The sequence below is a fragment of the Coccinella septempunctata genome, chromosome 7, assembly GCF_907165205.1.
Source record: "Coccinella septempunctata chromosome 7, icCocSept1.1, whole genome shotgun sequence".
NCBI lineage: Eukaryota > Metazoa > Arthropoda > Insecta > Coleoptera > Coccinellidae > Coccinella > Coccinella septempunctata.
The window spans coordinates 5654446-5680190 of NC_058195.1; the positions used below are offsets into that span (position 1 = coordinate 5654446).

General features: G+C 34.0%; 4 protein-coding genes across 7 annotated transcripts; all 4 read left to right on the plus strand.

Annotated features, from left to right (window-relative positions):
- Window positions 1-42: 42 nt before the first annotated feature.
- On the plus strand, window positions 43-2038 carry LOC123316619 (cell cycle checkpoint protein RAD17). The gene is made up of 7 exons (XM_044902790.1): window positions 43-194; window positions 259-501; window positions 557-846; window positions 898-1026; window positions 1077-1255; window positions 1332-1785; window positions 1879-2038. Exons 1-7 carry the CDS (start codon window positions 177-179, stop codon window positions 1967-1969), a joined length of 1404 nt encoding a protein of 467 aa, XP_044758725.1. The 5' UTR covers window positions 43-176; the 3' UTR covers window positions 1970-2038.
- A 162-nt stretch (window positions 2039-2200) lies between these two features.
- On the plus strand, window positions 2201-4666 carry LOC123316551 (multiple inositol polyphosphate phosphatase 1-like). 2 transcript variants are annotated; one of them, XM_044902680.1, is made up of 10 exons: window positions 2201-2683; window positions 2740-2874; window positions 2951-3126; window positions 3179-3304; window positions 3356-3509; window positions 3569-3669; window positions 3741-3853; window positions 3979-4173; window positions 4246-4316; window positions 4368-4666. In XM_044902680.1, the coding sequence occupies exons 1-10, from the start codon at window positions 2515-2517 to the stop codon at window positions 4442-4444; spliced, it is 1317 nt and encodes a 438-aa protein (XP_044758615.1). In that variant the 5' UTR covers window positions 2201-2514; the 3' UTR covers window positions 4445-4666. The 2 variants fall into 2 exon arrangements, with proteins under 2 accessions (XP_044758615.1, XP_044758614.1); XM_044902679.1 differs by having other exon boundaries at window positions 2202-2683; window positions 4246-4666.
- Window positions 4667-6463: 1797 nt separating this feature from the next.
- On the plus strand, window positions 6464-10098 carry LOC123317396 (multiple inositol polyphosphate phosphatase 1-like). Its single transcript, XM_044903909.1, has 9 exons — window positions 6464-6627; window positions 7068-7202; window positions 7585-7760; window positions 8188-8301; window positions 8361-8514; window positions 8644-8744; window positions 9439-9551; window positions 9604-9765; window positions 9818-10098. The coding sequence occupies exons 1-9, from the start codon at window positions 6486-6488 to the stop codon at window positions 10086-10088; spliced, it is 1368 nt and encodes a 455-aa protein (XP_044759844.1). The 5' UTR covers window positions 6464-6485; the 3' UTR covers window positions 10089-10098.
- Window positions 10099-19221: 9123 nt separating this feature from the next.
- Window positions 19222-25389, plus strand: LOC123317438 (putative exonuclease GOR). 3 transcript variants are annotated; one of them, XM_044903973.1, is made up of 3 exons: window positions 19222-19568; window positions 22971-23283; window positions 23685-25389. In XM_044903973.1, the coding sequence occupies exons 1-3, from the start codon at window positions 19473-19475 to the stop codon at window positions 24821-24823; spliced, it is 1548 nt and encodes a 515-aa protein (XP_044759908.1). In that variant the 5' UTR covers window positions 19222-19472; the 3' UTR covers window positions 24824-25389. The 3 variants fall into 3 exon arrangements, with proteins under 3 accessions (XP_044759908.1, XP_044759911.1, XP_044759910.1); XM_044903976.1 differs by lacking the exon at window positions 19222-19568 and adding an exon at window positions 20718-21127; XM_044903975.1 differs by lacking the exon at window positions 19222-19568 and adding an exon at window positions 21258-21665.
- Window positions 25390-25745: the final 356 nt, after the last annotated feature.

Here is a 25745-nt window from a genome sequence, read left to right on the forward strand (position 1 = left end):
GATTCAAATAATCTTCGTTTTACAAGGAGTCAAGCAAATATTCATTGGAATCAGAAATAGTTTGAAATTGATGAGTGTTCGTAGTAGATCTTTTGACTCATTATTATTTCAAAATCGAAATTTTAAAACAAACAGAATCTGATTTTTGTTTTTCAATAATATAATAGGAAGAGGACATGAAAAAATCTGCTAATGTGAGTTGATCAGATTATTTAACTCACTTTGAATCGAAAAATTTCGTTGCCATTATCATTTTAGTCCTGGAAGTCCTTCGATTTTGGCCCTGAAAAAGTATTGCCCAAAAAGCGTTCATCTATTACTCAAACTTCTAATACAGAATGGGAACGGCCTGCTAATACAAAAAATAATTATTCTCAGAAGAAATCATTTGATTTTTTCGCAGAACTCTCCCCAAGAGATGTTAGTGATTTAGCAGTGCACTCGAAAAAAATTGAGGAGGTGAAATTTTGGTTAGAAAAGGTGTTCAACGATGAAAATGGGGTATGTCACCTTGCCTCTGTACTATTTGAAATCCTTTCTATTATAATTTTTGTAGCAAAAATCTTTTTTACTACTATCAGGACCCACAGGGTCAGGTAAAACAGCAACTCTTAATGTTCTCTGTAAAAGTATGGGAATTTCTATTTCTGAATGGATAAATCCGGTTGATCAGGACTTCGAACTATTGAGAGGACCAAATCAAGCTAACAAATTCTTGGAATTTTTAACAACTGAATCTAATTATACATCACTTTTTGATATTTCATCCTCTAAAAGAATTGTGTTAGTTGAAGATTTTCCTAATATCTTCATTAAGCAGCACGAAGAATTTGCCAACATCTTAGAGTGAGGTAACATAGATCTTGTGTTTTTAAAAAATAAAAACTTTATTTTCAGTGAATGCCACTATAAATCAAAACATCCTATAGTATTTATTTGTACAGAGGTTGCTAATAATAGAGTCAACTTAGTATATAATTTATTTCCACAAGAAATTTTAGTTAAATATGGCATAGCACATATAAGGTGGGTGTAGTTTAATAGTATGTTATTTGATCTCACTAAATGAGTTTTAGTTTCAATGCTTGTGCTCCGACACTGCTGAAAACAGCCCTAAGAAGGGCACATGATATAGTACAAAAAAATAAAGACCTATTTCAAACACCATCCTCTAAGTTAGTAGATGCAATTTTGTCCTCATCCATGGGGGACATAAGATGTGCTATAAGTCAATATTATTTTGCTAGTCTGTTAGGTAATTTCTCATTTTTCATTCTGTATGTGTAAATATTTGAGAGCAGCATATTTGAAATGAAAAATTTGTCTTTTAGGGAGCAAAGAAATGCCAACAGAGAAAAACATCACAATAAAGACTGGTATGAAGAGGAAAAGAACAGAAAAGTCCTCAAGCATCAAAATTATGGCTAAAGATGAAACGCTTGGATTATTCCATGCTTTGGGCAGAGTACTGAACCCTAAAAGAACAGATAATGGTAAACTGAATTGTGACTTTGACAGTCTCATAACAGAACTTCAATCTCAGCCTGAAAATACAGTCTCTTTTTTATTCACCAATTATATAAAATACTTTGGGGATTTGAGAGAATGTCAAGAAGCTTCTGAATTCCTCAGCTTTTCACAAAAGTTCTTTGATAAATGGACGGAAAGGAATGATCTTCATGTCTATCCTTTGTGGATATCTATTTTGGGATTAATGAGTGTGAACAATCATAAAGTTTCCAAGTGGAATCAAATTGAAGGACCTAAGAAAATGCAGAAAAAAATGTAGGTGCCTCAGTTTTTTTTTCTGTGAAAATTATGAAAATTGAAAATATTCTCTTTTACATTTACATGAAGTGAAAATAATTTTATTTTCAGAATACGAAATCAAGAAACTTTGAATACTGTGGATGAATTTTATGCAAGTATCATCAGGAAGTCATGTAAAGATGGCCAGTTTTTATGTTAGTGTTCTGTCATCACAATTATTTATATTTATTATTATATTTAAATTTATCTGTGAATAAATACTTCAAATTAAATGAATAGTTGTTCTGCTCACAAAAACTTCAAGAATATAATTCGTTAATTCATAGCCTGCTAAAACAGTGAATCAAAATCAAAGATCAAAAAACCTGAAGCCGGTCCTGTACAATAACAGTCCTGTTTGCAAATAATACAAAAGAACTACGACAGTTTCACCTGTGAAAATTAAGTTATTTCTGTGATATTTCCACAGGTTTCCCCCATTCCCCCTAAATAAAATTGGAAAGAGTAAATATCCGATGTGAAAATAGGGATCAAAGTTTAAAAAAGGTTCCCCTAGATGTTGGAATTTATTTCCAGATTACAGAATGATTTAATTCTAAATTTACGTTAGGTGGGATATTCCAAAGGATAACGGTATTTCTGGTTAAACAAGTTGTGAATAGCAGCTATAAATTTTGTTGCCAGCAAATGAGTCTCATATTCAAGTAATTTTCAATAGTTCAACGTTCTCACAATTTTGTTCCAATGGAGAACAAAATTTGGCTAATATTGCTTTACCTTGCAATCTGCGTAACCTATAATTTGGGGGGTGAAATATGTAGTGATAATCCCAAAGCCTATCAAAATTATTTAGGAACGAAAACGCCCTACAGATTTGTTGGAAATAATACTTTTGGAAGAATAGAGTACCCAGGTTGAAAATTGATTTATGAATAATACTTGCATACATAACTTGTGAAAATCTTTCAGGATGTACTACTAAGAAAATTTGGATGATAGTGAGACATGGCACTAGGAACCCCAGTCACTCGTTCATTGAATCCATGAATAATAGATTGCCCCAAATAAGAGATCTCATATTGAAGCATAATACAATTTCATCAGGTATTCTATAATTCATTATTTTAATTCAGGAAGATAATTCTGAAGATATGTGCTAAGATATTTCTCTTTTATTCAGAAGTTTTACACAATTCTGATTTGATGGCATTTCAAAAATGGGATGCAAAGCTCCACAAAAAAGATTCAAAAAAATTAACACACGAAGGACAAAATGAATTGATCAATATAGCTGAGAGAATGCAAAGTAGATTTCCATCTCTCCTCAGTAATATTTACAGTAATACCTCTTATAAGGTAGGATATAATATTTTACGTTAATTTCTTACTTATAATTTGGATCTTTCAGTTCAAGTTTACCGATTCACAAAGAACAAAGAAAAGTGCATATTATTTTGCTGTAGGACTTTTCGGTAAAAATACAGCTAAGTCAGTTTGGTATCCTGAGCCCTCAAAGAAAGACCCCATTCTGAGAGTGAGTTTGAAATTTTCGAAATTGTATCAATACTGATGATATACATTGTAGTTTTATAAACTGTGCAAGAAGTGGAGGAACGATGTTAAACTAAATCCTGAGAGCTTATCGCACAGAACAGCTTTTGGAGCGAGTCCTCTGATGACAAAGATTGTTACAGAGATTAGTGATAGATTAAAGTTGCCGAAGAACAGTTTAACATTCGGTGAGTTTTGAAAGGGGCAAAAATTTTTGTGAATTTTTTATCTTTATCTCTTTTTCCAGATGATGCTTACACCATGTATTCAACTTGTGCCTTCGAAACTGCTTGGAAAGCGAATGTGAAGTCACCTTGGTGTTCTGCTTTCACTATAAATGATATGAAGGTGTTTTTTATTCCATATCTCATCTAATTTCAGTTGTATGAGTGATTATAAAATTTTTTTCATAATTTCAGGCATTTGAATACTACGAAGATTTGAAATATTACTGGATTGATGGATATGGTTATAATTTGAATCATAAACAGGCATGTGTGGCCTTTGATGATGTTGTGTCTTTCTTCAACAGGTAAAACATGTTTTTCTAATCACTTTCCAGTACTCGTGCGGAAAAGTGTTACTTTCTGCACTTGTTAGGAAAATAAACATTTTGTGTCGCTTCTATTCTATATTCCTCACTAAATATCATTTCAGTAAGAGCTCCTATCCTAAGGCAACTGTTTATTTCACCCATTCTGGAACTCTTTTGAAAGTAATGTCGCACTTTGGACTATATAAGGAAGATCAACCGCTCACTGAGAATAACTTCAACGATAAAGTTGACAATAGAACATTCCGAGTTAGTCGCATTGGATCTTTTGCCACTAATTTGGCGTTAGTGTTAATGGAGTGAGTAGAACACTTTGATGACTATAAATGAGTTAATTATTGAATATTTCTCTAATATGCTGGCTTTTGCAGTTGTGAAGGAACCCCCAAAATATTAGCTCTTCATCAGGAACGAATCGTTAGGTTACCCAGTTGTCCCACAAGCGACCTCTGCGGTTTTAATGAAACTCTAAGATACTACAGAGGTGACACAGCTACCTGCGAATTCGAAGAAATTTGTGATAACGGAACTGATGAAACGGATGAAGAGAACACAGATGATAGCATTTGAGAACAAAATCATAACATCCAGTGAATAGACAAGCCAGTAGATGAGTTTAGTTGAGATATATTGCTAATTCGATAGTTAGGAAAGTAGAAAGCCGCGGTTTTAATGATTCATACGTAAGTTATGAAACTGAGATAACAGTTTTAACGAAAATGACATATTTTTGTAAGGAAATATATTTTATTTATTTTGTAACAGATTGTTATTAAACTGCCATGAAACTAAGAGTTAATTCTTCAAAATATGCCCCTTTCCCCAAGTAAATGAATAGAGAAGGTAAAAAAAATGGTCGTCAATGATACTGAGAGGGTAACATGTCATGAAATAGAGTTTGCCAAATGTTAAATGCTGGACAGTGAACTCTATAAAGAAAACTGAACTCGCTGATGTTGGACTGCCAAAGTTTCGTTGAGTAAATTGAACAAATAACAAAATAGTATCAAAATTTCAACGTCTTCTACAGGAAAAATTAATAGGTTATATCGTGGGCAAAGTATAGTATTCTTCTCGCATCTTATTCACACTTGGACGATTCACCAAAATCGACTTTTGGTGAATGTCATCAGCGTGGAATAATAGCCAGCAAAATATGCTCCTTGAATAATATACTATTTAAAAACGACGAGTAGCCGCCAGTTTTCAACCTTATATTGCAAGATATATAGCGGGTATCATATAACTTTGATTGCCCGATCAACGATTTGACAGTCACTCGATTTCTAAAATGAAATCACTGAAACCTTTGCATTTCTGAATATATTGAGGACAGAGCAATTGAGAATAAATGAATGGACGTAGGAACATCATAATTTGATGCGAGAATGATATTCTGAATGATCATGACTGAATTATCTATTGAAAACAAATTGACGTCTATTATTCAATCAACCGTTGATTCCCGGATCAAGCTTTATGAAACCCGGGGATAGGAGATGAGTAGGGTATCGAATTGAATTGGAGAGGATTATCTGTCGATAACCATATTATGAAATAAATCGGTACCAGATTCATATATACCGGTAGATTCGGGTGACTTGGGACAATTACCCCCTTGCTGATTTCTTTGTTTCTTACCATTTATGAGTGAAGGGACAAACTTATGAGATTGTGTGGCGTCTTTTCGGTTAGTTTAACAATTAATTCCTGTTGAGTCTCCCTATTAGTTTTGAATGATGTGCCTACCATAAAAGATAAGTAGGGTGGTCCATACTGGGAAGTGAAAGATGTCGTTAAGGCTTACGTATTGTTCTTCCTCCATTACCTCGAAAACCAAAATCAACTTGTCATATACTTAATAGCACTATTAGCCCTTTAGATCAATTCTCTTTGAATCGCACCCTTAATTTGGTACCTACCTATTGTACCTTACGCCTTTGAATCTTCTTATTATTCCTCGGGTAAAATATTTGAATCACCTAAGGTACCTACCGTAAATCCAAATGGTCAATTTTATGAGGATTCCAGGAAAACTACCACCGTTCCAAGTCACCTATTTCATTTGAGAGTTGAGAAATCAATAGATTTTAAATTGTGTCCCAAGCCTCCCAAATCGGTGGGTGACTTGGGACAAGTACATTTTATTTTTTTTCAAAATTTATATCCGAATTCTGAAGCATGGTGATCCTAATCAATAGTCTATTCATTAAGCATATTCGAACCTCTTTTTCAGATAAAAATAGTCACCGTCTGGAAAATATGACAAGTTGAATTCAACAATCGTCCCATGTCACCCGAATCAACGATACCTAGTTTAACATTGTGTAACTTATAATGAATATTCATTTAGTTATTTGCCACCTCGCTCTCGTATAAGTATAACTTTTCAATAGAAGGATAGTTGAACCAATTAGAAACTTTGTGTATCTTTCACTATTGAACAGTAATGAGCGGGCATATAGGTTACAACAAAAAACAAACTATCTTATCTGCTGACCATTGTCTGACTCCCTATCGTTTTTCTCTTCAGTATTCCCGAAGTAGGAAGAGAATAATTTTAAAACAAGTTCAGCGTAATACAGATTCAATATGCGTGCCATTCTTCAATATGAACAAAATCAATAAGGTGTTGATTTTCTTAATTACATTTGTTTCAATCTCCGTCACGAATTCCAATGAGAATATATGGACTAAAAAGAATATTCACAAGAAAATTTTCAATAGACTCTCTGAAAAGCTTGAGATTCCTGGTATGTATAAAGTTTTCGTTTCCCTTTATTAGAATTTACGTTGGACACATATGCTGTTTGCCTTGCTGTACATTGTAAAAGTTACAGGTCAAAGTGTCCCATCCCAATACATGTAAATTTCGAAGTGTTCACCAATCAACTTTTATTAAATTCTAAACTTAAACTTTATTTCTTTCGTTAGAACCTTGCACGAAGTATGAGGACGGTTTCAAAGAAAAAACGGATAAATCGGTTCAGCAGTTTTTACGTGATGCGATGACAAAACGCAGAAAAGGGCTCCATTTTGTATTTATATAATAAAGATCTTCAATATCACTATCAATTTCAACCTATTAAATGTAGATAATTGTCTGCATACATAAGAAATTTATTTCCGTTCATTCATGGTGTTCTCTCAAAAGATGAGAAAACAGTAGGCATTAGAGTTAACTGTATTACAGGTTGTAAATCAAGCAAAATATGGATGATGATAAAGCGCGGGAATAGGGGTCCTACCATGAAAGACATTTATCTGATAGGAAAGAGATTACCTAGAATCAGGAATCTGATACTGAAATATAATCCTACCTCCTCAAGTAAGTATAGTGCAGATTTTTATTGAGTGAAAAAAATTTTCGGTTAGAATCCAAAGTGTTTTGTTTGGAATTATTCTTTTCGTATAGGTATACACAGTGGAATAGAAAACAGAACATGGTTAAAAAACTCATACTTCCTTATACTGACTCACGCCCATCATTGCAGAGGAAAGTTCGTTAAAATTTGATACTCCATCGAACTGTTAATCCGCCATTTTTCCTTTCAAAAATGACAGTTTTTAATTTTAATGAGGCATCAGATCTTATTAATGGTTTTTTCTGCAACTGGGCCCTAAACAAATTCCTAGAAATACTTTCTAATAAATTCATTCATATACTGGGGTGTACTGTTTTCCATGTCCCTTAGTCTATTTCCTTGTAGATATACTGCACGATTATGATTTGAGAGCTTTTCGAAAATGGGATAACAAGTTGAACTCCCACGATTATTACAAGTTGCCAACGGAAAACGAAAAAGAATTGATGCATGTTGCTGAAAGAATGAGAATACGATTCCCATCTTTGTTGAGTAAGGGATATGACAGAGATATTTATAAGGTAATGATATGACTTCATTTCAAGTAGCATTCAATTTTACTAACTGAAATGCTTTACCTATTTTTCTATGTATGTACCTATTTATAATTTCTATCATTTTGAGTGTTTTTACATTTGCTTATATACCAAGTAGCCACGTCCATATATAACCTTATTCTCGAGCTTAGTATACAGGGTATTACGAAATATTAATGTTACTCCTTCTGGCAGAATTGGGGATGAATCACATTTTTTATTAATTTTGTTATTTAGCAGATGATTTTTTTATTTCCTATTTTTTTGTATAATTGTTCATTTTTTACTTGTTTTTTGTTTTAAAATGATACTATATAGACTTGTACTTGCTTAAGGATTGCATAGCTAATGCAGAATTAATATGTAATCGCACATACCTCTGTTTTCCTTCATTTATGATTTATTATTTCAGTTGAAATATGCGGAGTCTAAGGGTCCACCATATTTCTTCACCATGGGCCTGTTCGACGATAAAAACAGTAGATCTTGGTATGATAATACTTCAAGAGTAGATACCGTAGCGGAAGTAATAATTTTGTATCAAACCTGTATTTTATTTCCAACTCATGTTTTCGCTGATTTCAGCTAAGCAAGATATGTGAGGCTTGGAAAGTGAATAGAGTTGATAATGCTGCAGTACCCAAATTGAAGCAACAAGTATCCAGTGACATCCTAATCTCACAGACTGTTGACGAGATAAATGAAAGATTGAAACTACCAGAGGACACAATCAATTTTGGTAAAATTTGTTATTTCAGTCTCCAATCGAATCTGTTTATGATTTCCTTCGTCCTTTGTCTTTGAAATTCGAAATAGAACTTTATTGTGGAATATTCTGATTGAAATAATTTTTCTTTTATATTGACAGAGGATATACATCTTATGCATACTTGCTGTTTGTTTGAGACAGCATCTAACATATCAACCAAGTCACCATGGTGTTCAGCTTTTTCTGTTCATCACTTGAAGGTAAGTAACCTCCAAAATTAAGTTTCAAAAACAGTTTTTTCGAAAGATGCGAATATTAATATTATCAACGCTCCACAACATCGGGGGGTTTAGTGTAGGGATGATTTTTATTCAGCAGATCTTGGCACAACTTTTTCCCATCTACCAGTTCTATGTACTTTTAGGTAATATTTATAATAGTGTCAAACGCCTGCGCCATTTTGCAACTGACTCCATCAATAAAAAATATTTTGCAGCGTAAATAGTTTACAGACGAGGTTCCAAGAATAATAAATCTCCTAAAATAAAGAAACTTTTTCGTTGTACTTACGTACAATTTCAATGAAATTTGCCCTCTTATTTAGTGTACAGATAATATAAGTGACCGAAGCCTTCGCAATTTTGCAACTGTCATCTTCCATAAGAAAATATTAAGCGTAAAGATGCTACTTTGACTAAGACGAAAGGATAAAACGAAAAATTGCACTTTTTTGCTAAATTATTTTTATACACACGCAAACACTTGGAAGGTTTTCTGCATATCCAGCACTAAGGAAATAAAATACTTGGGAAAATCAGATTTTGTTGAGCTACTAGGTACTGCTTTATTGTTGTGGTATGGGACTACTTATAGTTATACTTTCTTGAAGAAAGACTTCTCTTTACTTGACTCAATCTGTAATGTTCTTACATGTTCTTACATGTTATATTTTAGGTGCTCAAATACCTTGAGGATGTCAAATATTTCTCAGAACATGAACACTCCAGGATTTCGAATGAAAGAAAATCATGCGTAGCTTTTGATGACTTGATCACTTTCATGAAGAGGTGAATTATATTTGAACCAAATATACCACATTCATCAAATGATACTTTTCAGTGAAGATGATGCTCGTAAGTGCACGATTTATTTCACTAACTCAGGGGCGATCATGAGGGTACTGCTATTTTTCGACAAGTACAACGATGAGTTCTCCAGAAAGAATCTTGGTATCGCCCATGTCAATCCATTCGAGACGAATTTGGCGTTCGTTTTATATAAGTGAGTATTGATGTAGCGTTGAGTTAAAATTGTGATTTTTTTTTAATTTTAGCTGTCATGGTGTCTTTAAAGTTTTGACACTATTTGAGGAGCATGTTATCAAACTTCCTTTCTGTCCCTTCACTATATTGTGTGAGCTGAACAAGATTTCGGAGTATTACTCCCACATTTGTGCCTACGACGAAATATGTGAGAAGAAAGAACAAAATAATCGTATTGAATTGGAATCTTTTATAATGTTCAACAGGGGCTCTAACATTAATATGAATTTTTCGATTATTTTCATCCTAACCTATTGTAAACATATTTTGTTGAATAATTAAAAAAAAAGGCTGAAATAAGTCGAGAGTTTGATTCACAAAATGAAATGTTAGTAATGATTTATTTAACGAACTATCTCTTGCCTTTGAATATTATCCATGAAAACGTGGGATGAGTGATTTTTGACAAACCATACCCAAATCTCAGAAGAGAAGCGCATATCTGACCCCATACTTTGATTCACGAATTGTTTTCGGATGAGGAATAAACTAGAGAATTGTTGGTGCAATTTAAGTGAACGCCCTGTATGAAATTTCGTCTCAATAATACTTCGAAAAGGCTCAAACTTCTTTGTGTTTGTTGTAGTGAAGAAAAAAGAGTTGCCTTAAGTATTAATCTGAAGGTGATGAAATATTGTTTCATTCGTTAGTTCGGTAGTCATACCACGGAGCAAATCATTGAAATCTACCTGCTAGAAGTCACTGCTCCAGTCTGAAAGAATTCCGCGACGTAGTTTGAATCTGGTTCCACGGAATGTATCAGAAAACCAGTCACCTCGCGAGAATTCGCTGAATTTAATAACAACAAAAAAATACGCCGCTTTCATTTCAGCCAGTCTCCACTGGGCAGTTTAAATTCCGTTAGTTTACGGTCAGTGACTGATTCATACTTGGGACGCCGTTTGTCGAGCCTCTATAGACCATGTCTGGAGTATGGTAGAAGGTTGGAGGACTCATATTGGACGAGCCTTGTAACATCTCCCAATCGGTTATGAGGAATTCTGAGAATTCTACCAGTAGAGGTACTACCATGAAAGGAGCAATGCCGTGGATGGTCGTTGGATTTATTCGATATACAGAATGTGTGAAATAATCCTTTTCATGAGCTTTATTCTCAGGATTCTCACCCATCAAAAAGATCAGAGACTTTCCTACATTTTTAACCCCTCACGAAATAGTGTTGAAGTATTTTCAGCAATTCATATAACTCATACAGTTCACCTGTGTTATATAATATCCACTTGGAATTATTCATTAATCAATTAACACGTAAGCAAGCTGTCGAAAAAACAGGTTCATTGAGAATCAAAAAATTACAATCGAGTCAATCTACGCAGACCAATTTATAATTTCATGGCTCTACTTAATATGAAACGATTATGACTGATACAATATTATCAAATGTTGCATCAACGTCTTCTCTATGTCCAAAATTCGATGATAAGTAGGGAACCGTTTCTGACCAACATCGTCGATAGGATTACGTACTTTAATTTCTTCATTCGGTGAAATTCACTCTTTATGGGATGAAGACTCAGCAATAATCCCTTAATGGAACAGTTGACATGGATGGAATGAAACGAATTTGAAAAGATCATTGTACTTGAGTGCAACCTGCGAATGTTTCATAAAAAATATCTTTTTTATTTTGAAGATGTTTACTGAATTCCATCCCAATCCTGTATATGAGCCAAAGACTTCTTTATTTGAATTAATTTAGGTTTCTTGCAGGAACAGTGCTGTCTGAACTTTTTACTTCGTAGAAAATTCAGATCATGTGAACTTAAGTTCTTGTTTTACCTCACTGCACTGAAACAATTGGCCACTGGATACATATCAAAAATATCAAAGAAATATATCTTTGTCCTTTGAATTTTTGGTGAGGGAAGTGCTGATTTTTACAACCCTCAGAAGAGAGAGTGTTTCTTTACGAAATATTGATGTTTTCAGACCAGCAATCATCTCCTGCAGTTTGCCGCATGTAAACACCCTAATATTTTTAAATAGGCTATAAGATGTCCTTATGCGATGCTTGTTCTATGAGTAATTTCTTCCTGCCAAATTTCTCAGCGATTTAATTTATTTTTTGTTGTACCTCCTTTTGATTCAAAGGTATTCTCATATCCAGTTGGATAAAATTCGAGAGCCGTTCATACCCAGTACTACTGGCATACCAAGACCCACCTATCTATGTCTCGATTCTCAGAGAGTTTATTGACCAAGTCACCGGCATATATTATGGTCCGGACTACGGTGTACCACAGGGCTCAGCATTGCGGAAGAGAACCTACATTCTGACCTTGGGTCATTGGTGTAGTAGGCCATGAAGGAATACATTTATACGCTAATCATACTACGCAGGTCGTACTGGGCATAAGAATTAGTATTACTGTTTTGTTTATTCTAATGAGTTGACTCCCAAATAGAGTTGTGGCCCACTATATCTAGTGGAATGATGTAAGAATGCGTAAAGAAGTGGTGGAGCCAAAATTAAATTCACAGTCATGATAGAAACTAAACAGAGATTAACTCTTTTAACAGCTTAACTACTAATGACTCATAAAAGTAACTTTATGTTGAAATTAGGCAATTATTCTAGTGTTACCTCTATTATTAAAGATATATACATATGCCTAGGAACAAAGGAACCTTACTCGCCTTTTTTTATCTTATTTATTCAAGTTATACTTCATGAAGCGAATGATGATCTCATTTGTTCTTGGAAATTCGTACGTTGAAAAATATAGCCCTAGTCGGTAGTCTTCATTTTAATGGAATCTTTCTAGGCCTTAAATTTTTAGTTCTTAAAATTCATTTTAGGCTTAAAATCAAGAACACCCAGCAAGGTATCCACCCGACAAGAAAGTTCATTGCATGCTATTTCATGAAATGAACTTATTGACAATTTTTGGAGGTGATTTTCGAAAAATTTTATTGTCATAAATAATTCCATTCAAAAAATCATATCTAGGTAAGAAATGAAGATGTGCTTCTTAATAATTTGAAAATCGAAAAACAGAATTATTTCCCTGAGAAAATCTATTGCATTTTGTCGAATTTATGTCCTTGCTTTCAGTGGAATAGTGATTAACATATTCTTCAAACGATGAAACAATTATTACTTGAATTATCGAATATATAGGCTCATTCTCAAAAACGTCACAGCCATTGTTATTTCCAAGGCAATGATCACATTTTTTGTCATATGGAATATCCGATATGATAATTTCATGAAAAATGGAAATTCGTATATTATTTAGTCGATTTTGAAATGAAGAATCAATCGATGAAATTAACAGGTGAATTATGGTTTTAGGTTGGAATTATAATTGAAAAATGCTGAAAATTTTTGTATTACTTCAAGATTCTGGAATAAATCATAGCATACTTCATATACTGCAGGTACTTTTGAACTTAAAACTGAATTACCCGATTTTCAATAGGATTAGTAATGGTTAAATAACTCAACTAGTTTTGATACTTTGAAGATCGAAAGAATTTTAAAAATGAATTGAGATTCGTTCTCTTAAATATGGAACCTTATACCTAGGCAGAGTTTTTTGAAGCTGTAAAGCTTAAAGGCATTGAAATTTTGGAGGTCATTTGCTATCTGTATATTATTATGTATAAAGGTCCTTGAAATAAAGTTGTACTGTAAGGTATTCAATGGAGATATGATTCATTTGCACAACCAAATAGAATTCGTCTTACTAAGTAGTGGCAATCTTGTAGAGCAAATTGATTAATCGTATAGGTAGTCGTGATATTGGGAAACACAAAGAAAATTTCGAAAATCTTCAGCAGTCATCTCCTCCATCATGGAAATAAAAAAAAATTAAAATCTAACTTTAAAAGGGTTGAAATTGCCCCTGCAGTTGAATATCTGCTTACTCAGATCACTCTTCTATATTAATCCAGTACTTTCTGAATCAAATGAGAGCATTGACATCTTCTACCACTCTCCTAAAAACAGATTATGATTCTGATGCTGTATTAAAATTATCCTTGCTGAGAATATTGATAATTTACGTACGAGAATGAATCGTGAACAGAATCGTAGTCATGTTGTTTGATATACATGCAGATATACGACCTGTCCAGAATAGTATATAGTGTGAACGAAATAAGGAAGAGATTTCCAAGGTTTGTCACATAGTTAACTGTTTGATTTTAAAAGTTATCGTAGCGAAATATAATATTATGTTTCATGTTTTGTTTTTTTTGTAGAAGCAAGCAAGGTACAAGGACTTAGACAATGACATAATATTCTATAACGAGTATTAATACAAATACTATATAGGCGGTCAGGAACTCATATGAGATCCAGAAATAGTCAAGAAACGTAATATGTGCTCTTTATCATTTTAATGTTCCAATTTGTTAATAAACTTCCTAGAGAACTGGCAAATCTCTAGTATAATCATGTAGAAAATCTCTCAGCAATATCAGTAAACGTAATCAATTGGATGACGTGCAAAATCCTTCGCTTATATTTAACATAATTTGTGTTGATATATGTTCAATAATAAATTGGATAAGCACTGCGTGAGTCGTTCGCCTTCTTTGCATTATCAATATTTGACAACCTCATTTACCCAATGTAGAACTGCGTATTATTTCGAAATTTTCGAACAATATTTACATGTAGGTACTATTTCTCAATGGAAGGGTGCGACGATAATTTTGATTGTGATAAATCAATGATATTTCTTGATACATAGTCTGAAAGACAAACTATTTTTCTATGTATCAACTATTCTTCATTTTTTTCATAGGTACCGTAGATTCAGGTGACTTGGGACGATTTTGAAATTTAACTTGTCATATTTCAAAACGGGTGACCTATTTTCATGTGAGAAAGAGGTTCAAATATGCTTAATGACTCAGACTATTCATTAGGATATATACCATGCTTCAGAATTCGGATATAAATAAAAAAAAATAAAATATTCTTGTCCCAAGTCGCCTACCGATTTGGGAGGCTGGGACACAAGTTAAAATCTATTGATTTCTCAACTCTCAAATGAAATAGGTGACTTGGGACGGTGTATAGTTTTGAAAAATTAGAATTTGTGATAATATAGTTGAAATTCGGAAAGGAAATTAAATGATAAACCCCTATTACAACGAAAGTAAATATATTGCAACTCAAATGTAAGAAAAGTAAACAAAACAAGGAAACTTCGATTTCTTTCATTCTTTGTTGATTTCTTTGTCTAAATTACATAAATAATAATATCCTGCGAAAAATCGGCATATTTCCTGCTGCCAATGCGCCGCTTGTATCTATTCGGCATTGTCCCAAGTCACCCTATGAAACAACAAAATAAATGAATGAGATCAGTGTTGCCATTTGATTTGTAAACAACCTTGTTTCATGACATATCTAATATCCCAATATCCCATGTATCCAGAAAAAAAAATTACACATGCACGAAGTGAAACACATGTACAGGACACTAGAAAGTATAAGGGCCATAAAAAACGCGCTTTTACTCTCCTGAATTCGTTAATTTTTCCTGTCAATTCTAACGCTCTGGTCATTACAAACTCAACAGAAATTAATTGTTAAACTGACCGAAAAGACGCTACACAATCTTATAAGTTTGTCCCTTCACTAATAAATGGTAAGAAACAAAGAAATCTGCAAGGGGGGTAATTGTCTCAAGTTACAGGACTGTCCCAAGTCACCCGAATCTACCGATACCAGAAAGTTATAACCTTATCCACTAGTATAGAAATAGAAAATGGAAATACTTCATTTCACTAATGGAACAAGAAAATCATACACTGAATCAATCAATTTTTTCTTAATTACCTATTGATAATACCTAACATTTACATTCATAATTATAGACATTTCGATCTTAATTGCAGCATGTTTCACTCAGTATCCAAAACAAGTAGTTCTGATCGATTTCAGGATGCATATAGTGTCAGTCTTCGCTGAAAAATAAACTCTAAAGAAAGTACGGTAAATTCTGAAGTGAGAAAATTAATGATTTGGAATATTCCATTCCGAAAATATCATACTGTTGATCAATACCATTAGGTAATTGCGTTTATCTGCGTATTCATACATTTCTATCCAAGTTTGACGTGTACGCCTTGGAAAAGTAAGGAAATGTAAACAACAATAAAGTCTCCACTTCAATGGATGTCCTCAAATATAACTGACCTCAATTTTTCAAATGGCACGATACTGATATTGCGGAGAATTCAACCTTAATTAGCATCAAAACTTGATACGATTCACATACGTCTCATCTCTTATCTTTTTTTCCTGTCCTCTTCAGAATCAACGTTACAGTTTAAGGTCGACATGCTAATGAACCGAAATTTTATTTGTTCTCTGATAAAAAATTCTTATCGGCGAACTTTATAGGGGGAAAAAGAAGCCTTACTATTTTGCAATTTTTATCACTTCCGTAGTATATTTCGCGACATGTGACTTAGAACTTAGAGTATAGGAAATCAAGAATCAGGAATTGGTCAATGAAACACAAAATATGTATTAAATATTCATTCAAATTTACTGTATAATCTACAACGTAGGTCCTTTATGATATTGATTTATTTATTATATAATACAATTCCAGCTACTTTATTCGCTTTCTTTGTGTGCACATACATTTGAAAAATCTGTAGTATCGTAGATTCGGGTGACTTGGGACGATTTTGAAATTCAACTTATCATATTCCAAAAACGGTGACCTATTTTCATGTGAGAAAGAGGTTCAAATATACTTAATTACTCGGACTATTGATTAGGATATATACCATGCTTCAGAACTCGGATATAAATTTATAAAAAATAAAATATACTTGTCCCAAGTCACCCGTCAGGAGACTTGGTGTTTGATTTGTAAACAACCTTGTTTAATGACATATCTGATATCCCAATATAATATCCCACGTATCCAGAAAAAAAAATTACACATGCACAAAGTGAAACACTTGTACAGGACACTAGAAAGTAAAAGGTCCATAAAAAACGCGCTTTTACTATCCTGAATTCGTAAATTTTTACTGTCAATTCAAACGCTCTGGTCACGGCAAACTCAACAGGAATTAATTAAACTAACGGAAAAGACGCTACACACTCTTATAAGTTTGTCCCTTCACTCATAAATGGTAAGAAACAAAGAAATCTAGCACGTATTCTTTATTAATGAATAAAATTCAATTGTTTGAGACGTGAGATCATTTTGGTGTCAAAATTCGAAAATTGCAAACATTTGATAACTTTATTGTTTATAAGAATGAAAGCTCGAAAATGCCTTTCTATGTTATGGATTATATTGGTCATTTAATAAGGTATGTAGCCCACAAATAAAACAAAAAAGGAGAACAAGATTCGCCATATACCTATGTAGTTCTAAGACATTAACTAAAGAGTATTGAAAGTTGATGTAGTCGTATAGTTTTCTTGGAATCCTCATAAAATTGACCCTTTGGAATTACGGTAGGTATCTTAGGTGATTCAAATATTTTACCCGAGGAATACCTAAGAAGAAGACTCAAAGGCGTAAGGGACATTAGGTAGGTACCAAATTAGGGGTTCGATTCAAAGAGAATTGATCTAAAGGGCTAATAGTGTTATTAAGTATATGACAAGTTGATTTCGAGTTTCGAGGAGATGAAGGAAGAACAATACGTATGCCTTAACGACATCTTTTACTTCCCAGTATGAACCACCCTGCTTATCTTTTATGGTAGGCACATCATTCAAAACTAATAGGCAGATTCTTCGAAATTATGGTTTAAAGGTTCAAATTGAAATTCTTTCTAGGATAATGGAAGGAATGTTCTAGAATTTATGCATGTGCTGAAACGAGAATTGATTGAACGAAAGTAGTTTTTTTCTGAATCAGGATGATATACACTATACATGGTGTTTCAGAAAGATTGCGACCTTGGACCTTTGTCGAAAACTGTTTTGTTTCAAAGACACAGGACGTCATATATGTTTTCTAAATAGATATGTTTTCGAAAAAGTTCGGCAGTCCATCTCTTTTTATCTTAGCTAGAGGCAGCCATTTTCAACATGTAATCCGACGTGTAATAAAATTGAATGTTTGATCGCTCTACTCAAGTATGTTTTCGAATATAAAAAATGCTTTTCAGGTTTTACTGAAAAGTTGGTCATTCTAGAGAAAGACAGAGAGATTATTTTTGTTCTAAATTATACAAGAATTGTGGAAATGAATATCATTTTGGCGTACCTACTATTTTTTTCATACAGATATTTTGAACGAGGAAGAATAAGATGATTGAAAGGCCTGATGGACCTTAGATAGGTAGCAAATTAGGGGTGACATTCAAAGATAATTGATAATTAATAGTGTTATTGCATATGACAAGTTGATTTTGATTTTCGAGGAAATGGCCTAAACAACATCCTTTACTTCCCTGTATGGACAACCCTGCTCATCTTATGGTAGGCACATCATTCAAAACTAATAGGGAGATTCTTTGAAATTATGGTTTATAGGTTCAAATTGAAATTCTTTCGAGGATAATGGAAGAATGTTCGAGAATTTATGCATGTGCTGAAACGAGAATTGCGTAAAAATAACTGAATAATATTATAAATAAAAGAGGCAATCAAAATAGAATTTTATCAGGTTTCGAAAAAGTTATTTCAAACTATTCTAATTATTCAACTAAGTTCTTCATATATCAAATTTTTTCCTTCATGTAAGATTCTGTTATTTGTTCCTTTATGATTTTATGTCATCTGAGTCTTATTTGTCATGAAAGTATTGTTGTAAATTTTCTTGATTCTATTCACTTTTCTTTTTGATATTAATTTATGAGTTGTTCTTATTGTATTCAGATTATGCGTTACATACTCAATTCAGTACTGTTTGTATTGACCGCTGAAATCTGACATGCACCCTTTCTTATCTTTAATACCTGGAACTTTCTTATATTAACGACCTGTCATTTGACTAATGACGAATCCACCCAAAATTTTTGGAAATAACTGAAGGGGTAGGTACCTGATGACCTGCGTAATAAGCAATTAGACTATGCAAAAATTTTGCCCATCTCATATATAAAGGGCCCAAAGAGGGTTCTTCAGATCATTCTTCGCTTAGTATACTTGTGATACAGAAGTGTTCTTAGTTGTGAGAAAAATTCAACGTGTTGTGATTTTTGTTATTCTTCCGTTTTTGTCAAGATGTATCATCCAGATTTTTCAGCGTACGGCAGGCCAGCTATGTTTTTCGATCGCAGAGGGGTAAGTAAATTTTTGTTTGAACATTCATTGACGTTGATAATATGTCGAATCGTAACGCTGAATTTGAATTCTTGAAGTACATCAAAACTTTAATATTTTTTCTTTCTGTCATTTGTCATTTTTGAATATTCGAATACGTGCATGCGTACTACGGCCAATTTGACTGAGTGCCAAAATTCCCAATAGTTCATGAAACGGCCGCTGAAGTATTTCTTGAAATATATCTGTCATCTGTCATTTGTCATTTTCAAATTTCGAATATTCGAGGTACATGCGTATTGTAGCCAATTTGACTAAGTGCCAAAATTCCCAACAGGGCCGAACAGTTCTTCAGATACTCAGTCTGTGTAAAGTTGTGCTACAGAAATGTTCATTGTACGAGAATTTCTCCGTGTTTTGCTTCTTTCATTTTCGTCGAAATGTCGATGTTCGTTCAAGAAACTCGATTCCTTGATATTTTACAGTACGATAGCCAAGCGACGCAAAAGCCTATTTTGTTTTTTGATCGGTCTGGGGTGAGTGAATTTTTGTTCAAAATATTCCTTCTATAACTGAAGTATTTCTTGGAATATATTCGTCATTTGCAATGGTAATGAAGATTCTCCTCAACTTTGCTCTAAACAAACTAAGTAGAGTCGTTAGAATCGCATATTTCTAAATTTGTCATTCATAAATTCTCTTTTATTCAAACTATGGGCTGCAGCAATTTGAAGATTATTGACTGATAACTAATAGATTACTTGAAAGTTTTGTACCCGACGTGTATTATGTTCTTAAATGTTTTGATATTACTTCAAGTGATTTACTTGGTTTTAAATATTCACTGTTATTATTGTTTAGTGTTAGTATTTAGTGTGAATTTCAAATGGTAGATTCTTTCATGTTTTCATTAATTTTCGAGAGATACCATTTTCATATTTGAATATTACGAAAATCAAAAAAAAGATTTCAGCAATAAGAAAAGTTTTCTCTTGTTATTTGGAATACAAATTTGTGTTATAGACTGAGAAGATATTTTTGAAGATTGAAGACAATCATAGTCACGTCGGAATTCATTGTCATTCATTTATTATTCTTTGGCTATATTCTGTGTTTACATGAAATAGCCACGTGTTGTTGAATCTCGACTCTACAACTCCGTACCTGCTAAAGTCATTAGGAGTCGGAAAGGTTTTATTGATGAGCAATAGGGAAAACGGCGCAAAAGGTCAACCCTTGATTCAATAGACTTGTATTAGTTAACAACTCTGTAGTCAATAAACTTCTAGAAATTTCCAAGTATTGAATAAAAGAAATATTGAAATTGTTTTGAAATTTACCAAATGACAAGGATACAAATTATCTCAAGCATTAGTTTGGGTTTTCGCCATTCAAAACCGTTTCACTTGTTATTTTCTCTCTTTTGAAATGCCGATTTCTAGAAAATTAATGAATTAAGGCACCTTTATCATAGAAAATAAAAATGTTTGAAATCAACAAGACGTTCCTTCAACAAAAACATAACTATCATTCTTCATGTCTTTTTGGGCGACCCTGTATATTTCAATTTATCAGGGGGTATATGACATATCATATCATGAAATTGGCATTCAATCCTTTCGCAAGATATTCTTGTACCGACGATTGTTTGATCGCTCTAGTTTCTGGAGACTCAAAACTGATATTCCGCACAATATCGCTCACCTACATGACTCACAAAGAGCCATTGTTTCTTTGTCATGGCCTGCTAGATGTATCAAACCCAAAACTGCTATCATTCGATCGTAATAGGTTGATCGCCTTATACTTACTTATCGCACTTCTGTTTTGTTTTGTCTCAGCCACGTGGTTCCAACAAATCTAGTTAACCCAGCCGACTATACGTGTTTATCCAAAAGCGCTACGTGCAACCAAACCAAGTGTGTCATTAGACTAATGATTCATTTGTTCACCGTTCATATACTAATGAAGGTTTTTAAAAAGTTCTCCTCGGTGATTACGTTTTTGATTGTCAATAGCATCGAATTGGTCGGTATGATTGAAGTGTTGTTATAAATGCTGGGAGAGATGTGAGATTTGTTGTTTTTCCGAAAAAGTAAGTCATGACAGTCAAGAATTTTTTTGAATATTTTCTAATGCGCCTTCCGCTTGATCGACTGATGAATATCAAATATTCGTGATTTACCAAAGCAAGACTATGAATTATTCACCAAGAGAAGCCTCTCTTGGTACAGACCTATTTTGGATTCGTACTTGAAAGTTTTTCCTAGTCTGAATCTCAATCTATTTCCCTATTCCTATGAAATTAGAATCGGCGGAATCATTTCGCCAAATAGGTGATGCATTATTTATGGAGGTAAACAAAATTTGTTGTCTTTTGTTGTCTCGCTCCAAGTTATTGTTTTGAAGGTTATGTTTATCGAAAAATCGCTACTTGCGGGGTCAGTGTTCGAGCATGTTCGGATGCAAGGCTAGAGGCCGATTATTTTTAGTATTTTTACATCTCATTATTCCTCGATTGCCTGATGCTAGCGGTCATATTGTGATTTTTTGTTACTCAGTCTTCTTTAGTCGATGATCGTGCTCTGTGTCATATTCAAAGTGCACTTTTCAGCATGTGAACCTTTGAAATGGCGAGTAATTTAGTATTATGAGTCCCACTCAAAAAATCTGCTCAGTATTTCGCTCGTACGATCTTGATCAATGAACTCTTTCACAACAAAGCGATGTTTTTTCTTGAGGATTGAGTAACTGCAATTGCAATTGATAAGGGGGCATCATCACCGATCGATTCCTTATCAACATCGATGAAATCTAAACTGCACGGTTGTACCAACTCAAAAACACTTGTCATGTCACTGACTGTCGGGCACGATGACTTGTTCTGTTTTGAAAATTGACCTCAAGGTCGCCATTTTGATTGATTCTGTGACGTATTGCCCGCACACGTGGTGTTCATTTATAGCAACATGCGATGAACTTTTAATTGATTTCGCACTATAATTTACTCACCTTACTGCTTTCACACAGACTTTCCAAGTTTTTCAATATAGTGGTTACGTTTATGTTCTCGCTTATTTTTAGACGAGCATGGAAATGCTTCAACATGTTGTTTTCCTTGAAACGATCAACTGCGTACTACCAATTTGTTGATTTTTTCTATGTTTTCACATAACTATATACACATATCTACCTATATACAGGGAGAGTCTTTAACACGTACAAATATTTCAACAGTATATTATTGAGGTCAAAAGAAAAACATTTTTTCCGATTCGGCCCTGATAAAAAGATATAGCCATTTTAAGTTTTCATAATGAGCTGTGCCACCCCTGGAAAAACAAAATTACTTTCAGAATAACTAGCAAATCTATGACACTATACGAAAAAATATAAAGAATACTTTTATTTTACAAAACGTTTAAATATTCATTTGATAGCGTCCAACTTATTTTCAAGAGTTTGGTTCTTTGAATTTTTGGTGTTTTTATGGTACGAAAGTGTCATATTGAGTAAACTGGAAGACGTGGGTGTTCGAAAAAGATACATCAAATAAATGAAAAACTACATTCCGAAATTCATTTCATTCGATAAAAGCGTTTAAGAGATGGAACAAGAAATTTTTTTATGGTTTTGCAACAGCCTGAATCTTTCAAACCGAGTCGATTCGGAAAAAATGGTAGATGAAAAATATTTTCCTTTTGATCTCAAGAATCTACTGCTAGAATAATTTTCCAACTTCTTCCAAAATAATTGAATTAGCCCAGTAAACCACACCATGAAAAATTCATTACTTTTTCAGTAAATTGAGATGATTCAATTCAATTCAGCGTTTTGAAAATTCGGTCTTCCAACAACAATCATCCGGATTGTTGCATCAATTAAATAAAAGTTTGATTTATTCTGTGTCCCATACTTATCTTGAATTTTTTTTCCAGAATTTGGTACAGCCACCAGTTTGGCACACACCCCAGCTTTTACAGCCACCGATCCTCCATCCCAGACAACAGTTTCATCAGAATATTCCTGATGAAGGTACCATCAGTCTTCATTACAATAATGTGCAGCAACCTAATGTCTATGAAGTGAACGGTACCACCTATTACGGAACTGCCAACAGTCATATGGCTTCAGCTTCGGCGAATAAGCACCACAGAAGACCTTTGCCTGAAGAATGTGAAAATGCAAAGGATGAGAAAAGAATCAGGAGGCACCACAACGATGGTCAACGTCGGCATTCAAGTTTTTTCGGTAAGTCGAGCACTCTGGAATTACAAAAATAATGATATTATGTATGATTAGAACCAGGAGGGAAAGTTCTTCAGTTCACAAGTTTCATGCTTGTAACTATTAGTTTCGAGACTTTTTGAATTGGTCTCAAGACTTGAAAGATTCAGGGTTCAATGTTGAAATACCTTTCATAATATACAGTCTTTTCTTCTCAAAATAAGGCGGCTCAAATGACAGTATCTTAATATGACATCTTTGAAAACTTGCAGACTCTTTACCCAGCGCTGAAAGTGCATAGGTACATCATAGAGCCTTTTTTTCTTTTCGCTATCTAATCTTCAAAATCCTCTAGATCCCTGACCATTTTTAATACTGAGATTCGGCGTCATTGGCGTGTTCATCAATCAACTTTTATTTTCCAGAAAAACAATCTGATGTTGGCTCACCGAGGTGTCCCCAGCAGCAGAGGCCGAACAAGAAGAAATCTAAGAAGCCATTCCCTAATGTGTTCAAGCCCATTCGCTCGGCAAGGGACGAACGACCATCAGATTGTGGTGCTAAAGAAAGGAATAACCCCCCTAGGGTGGAAGCTGCTGTTTCGCCAGTGTTCGGATTGACTGAAGAACGACTGTACAACCTCCTCAACCAGTTCACCGTAGCTCCGGAGGATCTGTTTTCCAACGGTTTTCCACAGGTGGATATGGTTAAGAACCAAGTCCGCCTGTACAAACACTCTTTCGGAAAACCTTTCAGGATCCCGAAGAGATTGGCTGGTATTGAGGAGGATTTCGATCGGAATTCACCGACCGCAGTTGAGAGGACCTGCGTTCGGTGTAACGATCAGTTCTTCGTCAACGAGAACGGTTACCTGACGAAACAGCAGTGCTTCTACCACTGGGGGAAAATTTCGTACTGCCGCCATACATGTTGCGAAAACACTCCGGGATCCAAAGGTTGCACTTCGTCAAAACACCACGTCTGGAACGGTACAGTGGCCGGGATCAACGAGCCCCTGCAAGGTTTCATAAGCACAAAACGCAGCAAAAAAGCGGAACGCAAGGTTTTCGCTGTAGACTGCGAAATGTGCTACACCGTGCGTGGCTTGGAACTTTGCAGGGTAACCGTTCTGGGTTTTGATGGTGCCACGGTGTACGATTTTTTTGTGCAACCGGAGGAAGAAGTTGTGGACTACAACACTAAATTTTCCGGAGTGACCGAAAGTGACGTGTATGGGGCAAAGTCGAAAACCTTCCAACAGGCCCAGAGCGATTTGTTGAATCTTATCCACGAGGACACCATTCTTATAGGACACGCGTTGGACAACGATTTGCGAGTGCTTAAACTGGTCCATTCTAAAATTGTGGACACGTCTCTCATTTTCCCTCACGAGCGTGGTTTTCCCTTCAGGAACTCGTTAAAACAGTTGATGTCAGTTCATCTGAATAAAGCAATTCAGACATCCGATCATGGACATAGTCCATATGAGGATGCTCTGAGTTGCTTGGAGCTGATAAAGTTTAAAATACAACTGCACTACGCTGAGAGACGTCTCACAATTTAAGAAGAGACCAGTTGGCAAGATCTTGTCCAACAGTTCCGTGATCCTCATCCTGAATTTTGTATATAGGTACAACACATGTGATATAAAACTAAAATTTTTATGTATATATTTCAATATTTTATATGATCTCAGTATGTTAGCTAATTGTTAATTCAATTGGTTGTGTTACTTTTAAATTGACCGCACTTATGTATATATGTATATATGTTTATATTTCAAATAAATCTTTGTTTTCAAATTGAATTAGGACATTTCAATCTAATACCAAACTTTTGATAGCAAACAGTTTAACAAAATGTCTGAATTAGTTTCATATGATTACTATAAAGATGTTCCTAAACGTATATAAAAACAAACTGATTTTAAAACAAAATTGTATGAATGAATACAATTTTATATCGACAATTTTGTCATTTTTACTTATGGACAAATTTCTATCTATCACCGTCCACTATTTGTTTATTATTGTAAATATCTACTTTTTTATGTTAATCTTAAGTTCCAATCATGGCTGTGCTGTCAATGTACAAATTATTTTATGAATAATAATAGAAGTTCTTTTCAAATTTTTTCTTTTATTACTCAATTGCATACGAAATACATACATATTTGAGGCTTACAGTTAAGCCTGCCTTGAATAAATCGAAGCAAAGCCTCCTATAACGCTCAATAAAAATACCAATCAAAAAATATTCCTAGAACCATCATAGTAAAATATTTCCCTTCATGAATTCTGGACATCTTTGATGATATGACGAAATCAATTATCCTGCAGAAATTCCTTGAATGGAAAAATAATAAGCAGACGAGGCACTTATCTCATACAATATACTCTATAATTAAATCGTTTCAATATAATTTGATTTTTCCGTTAAAAATCAGAGTTCCATCATTTAGATATCCTTCCCAACGAAAAATCGTC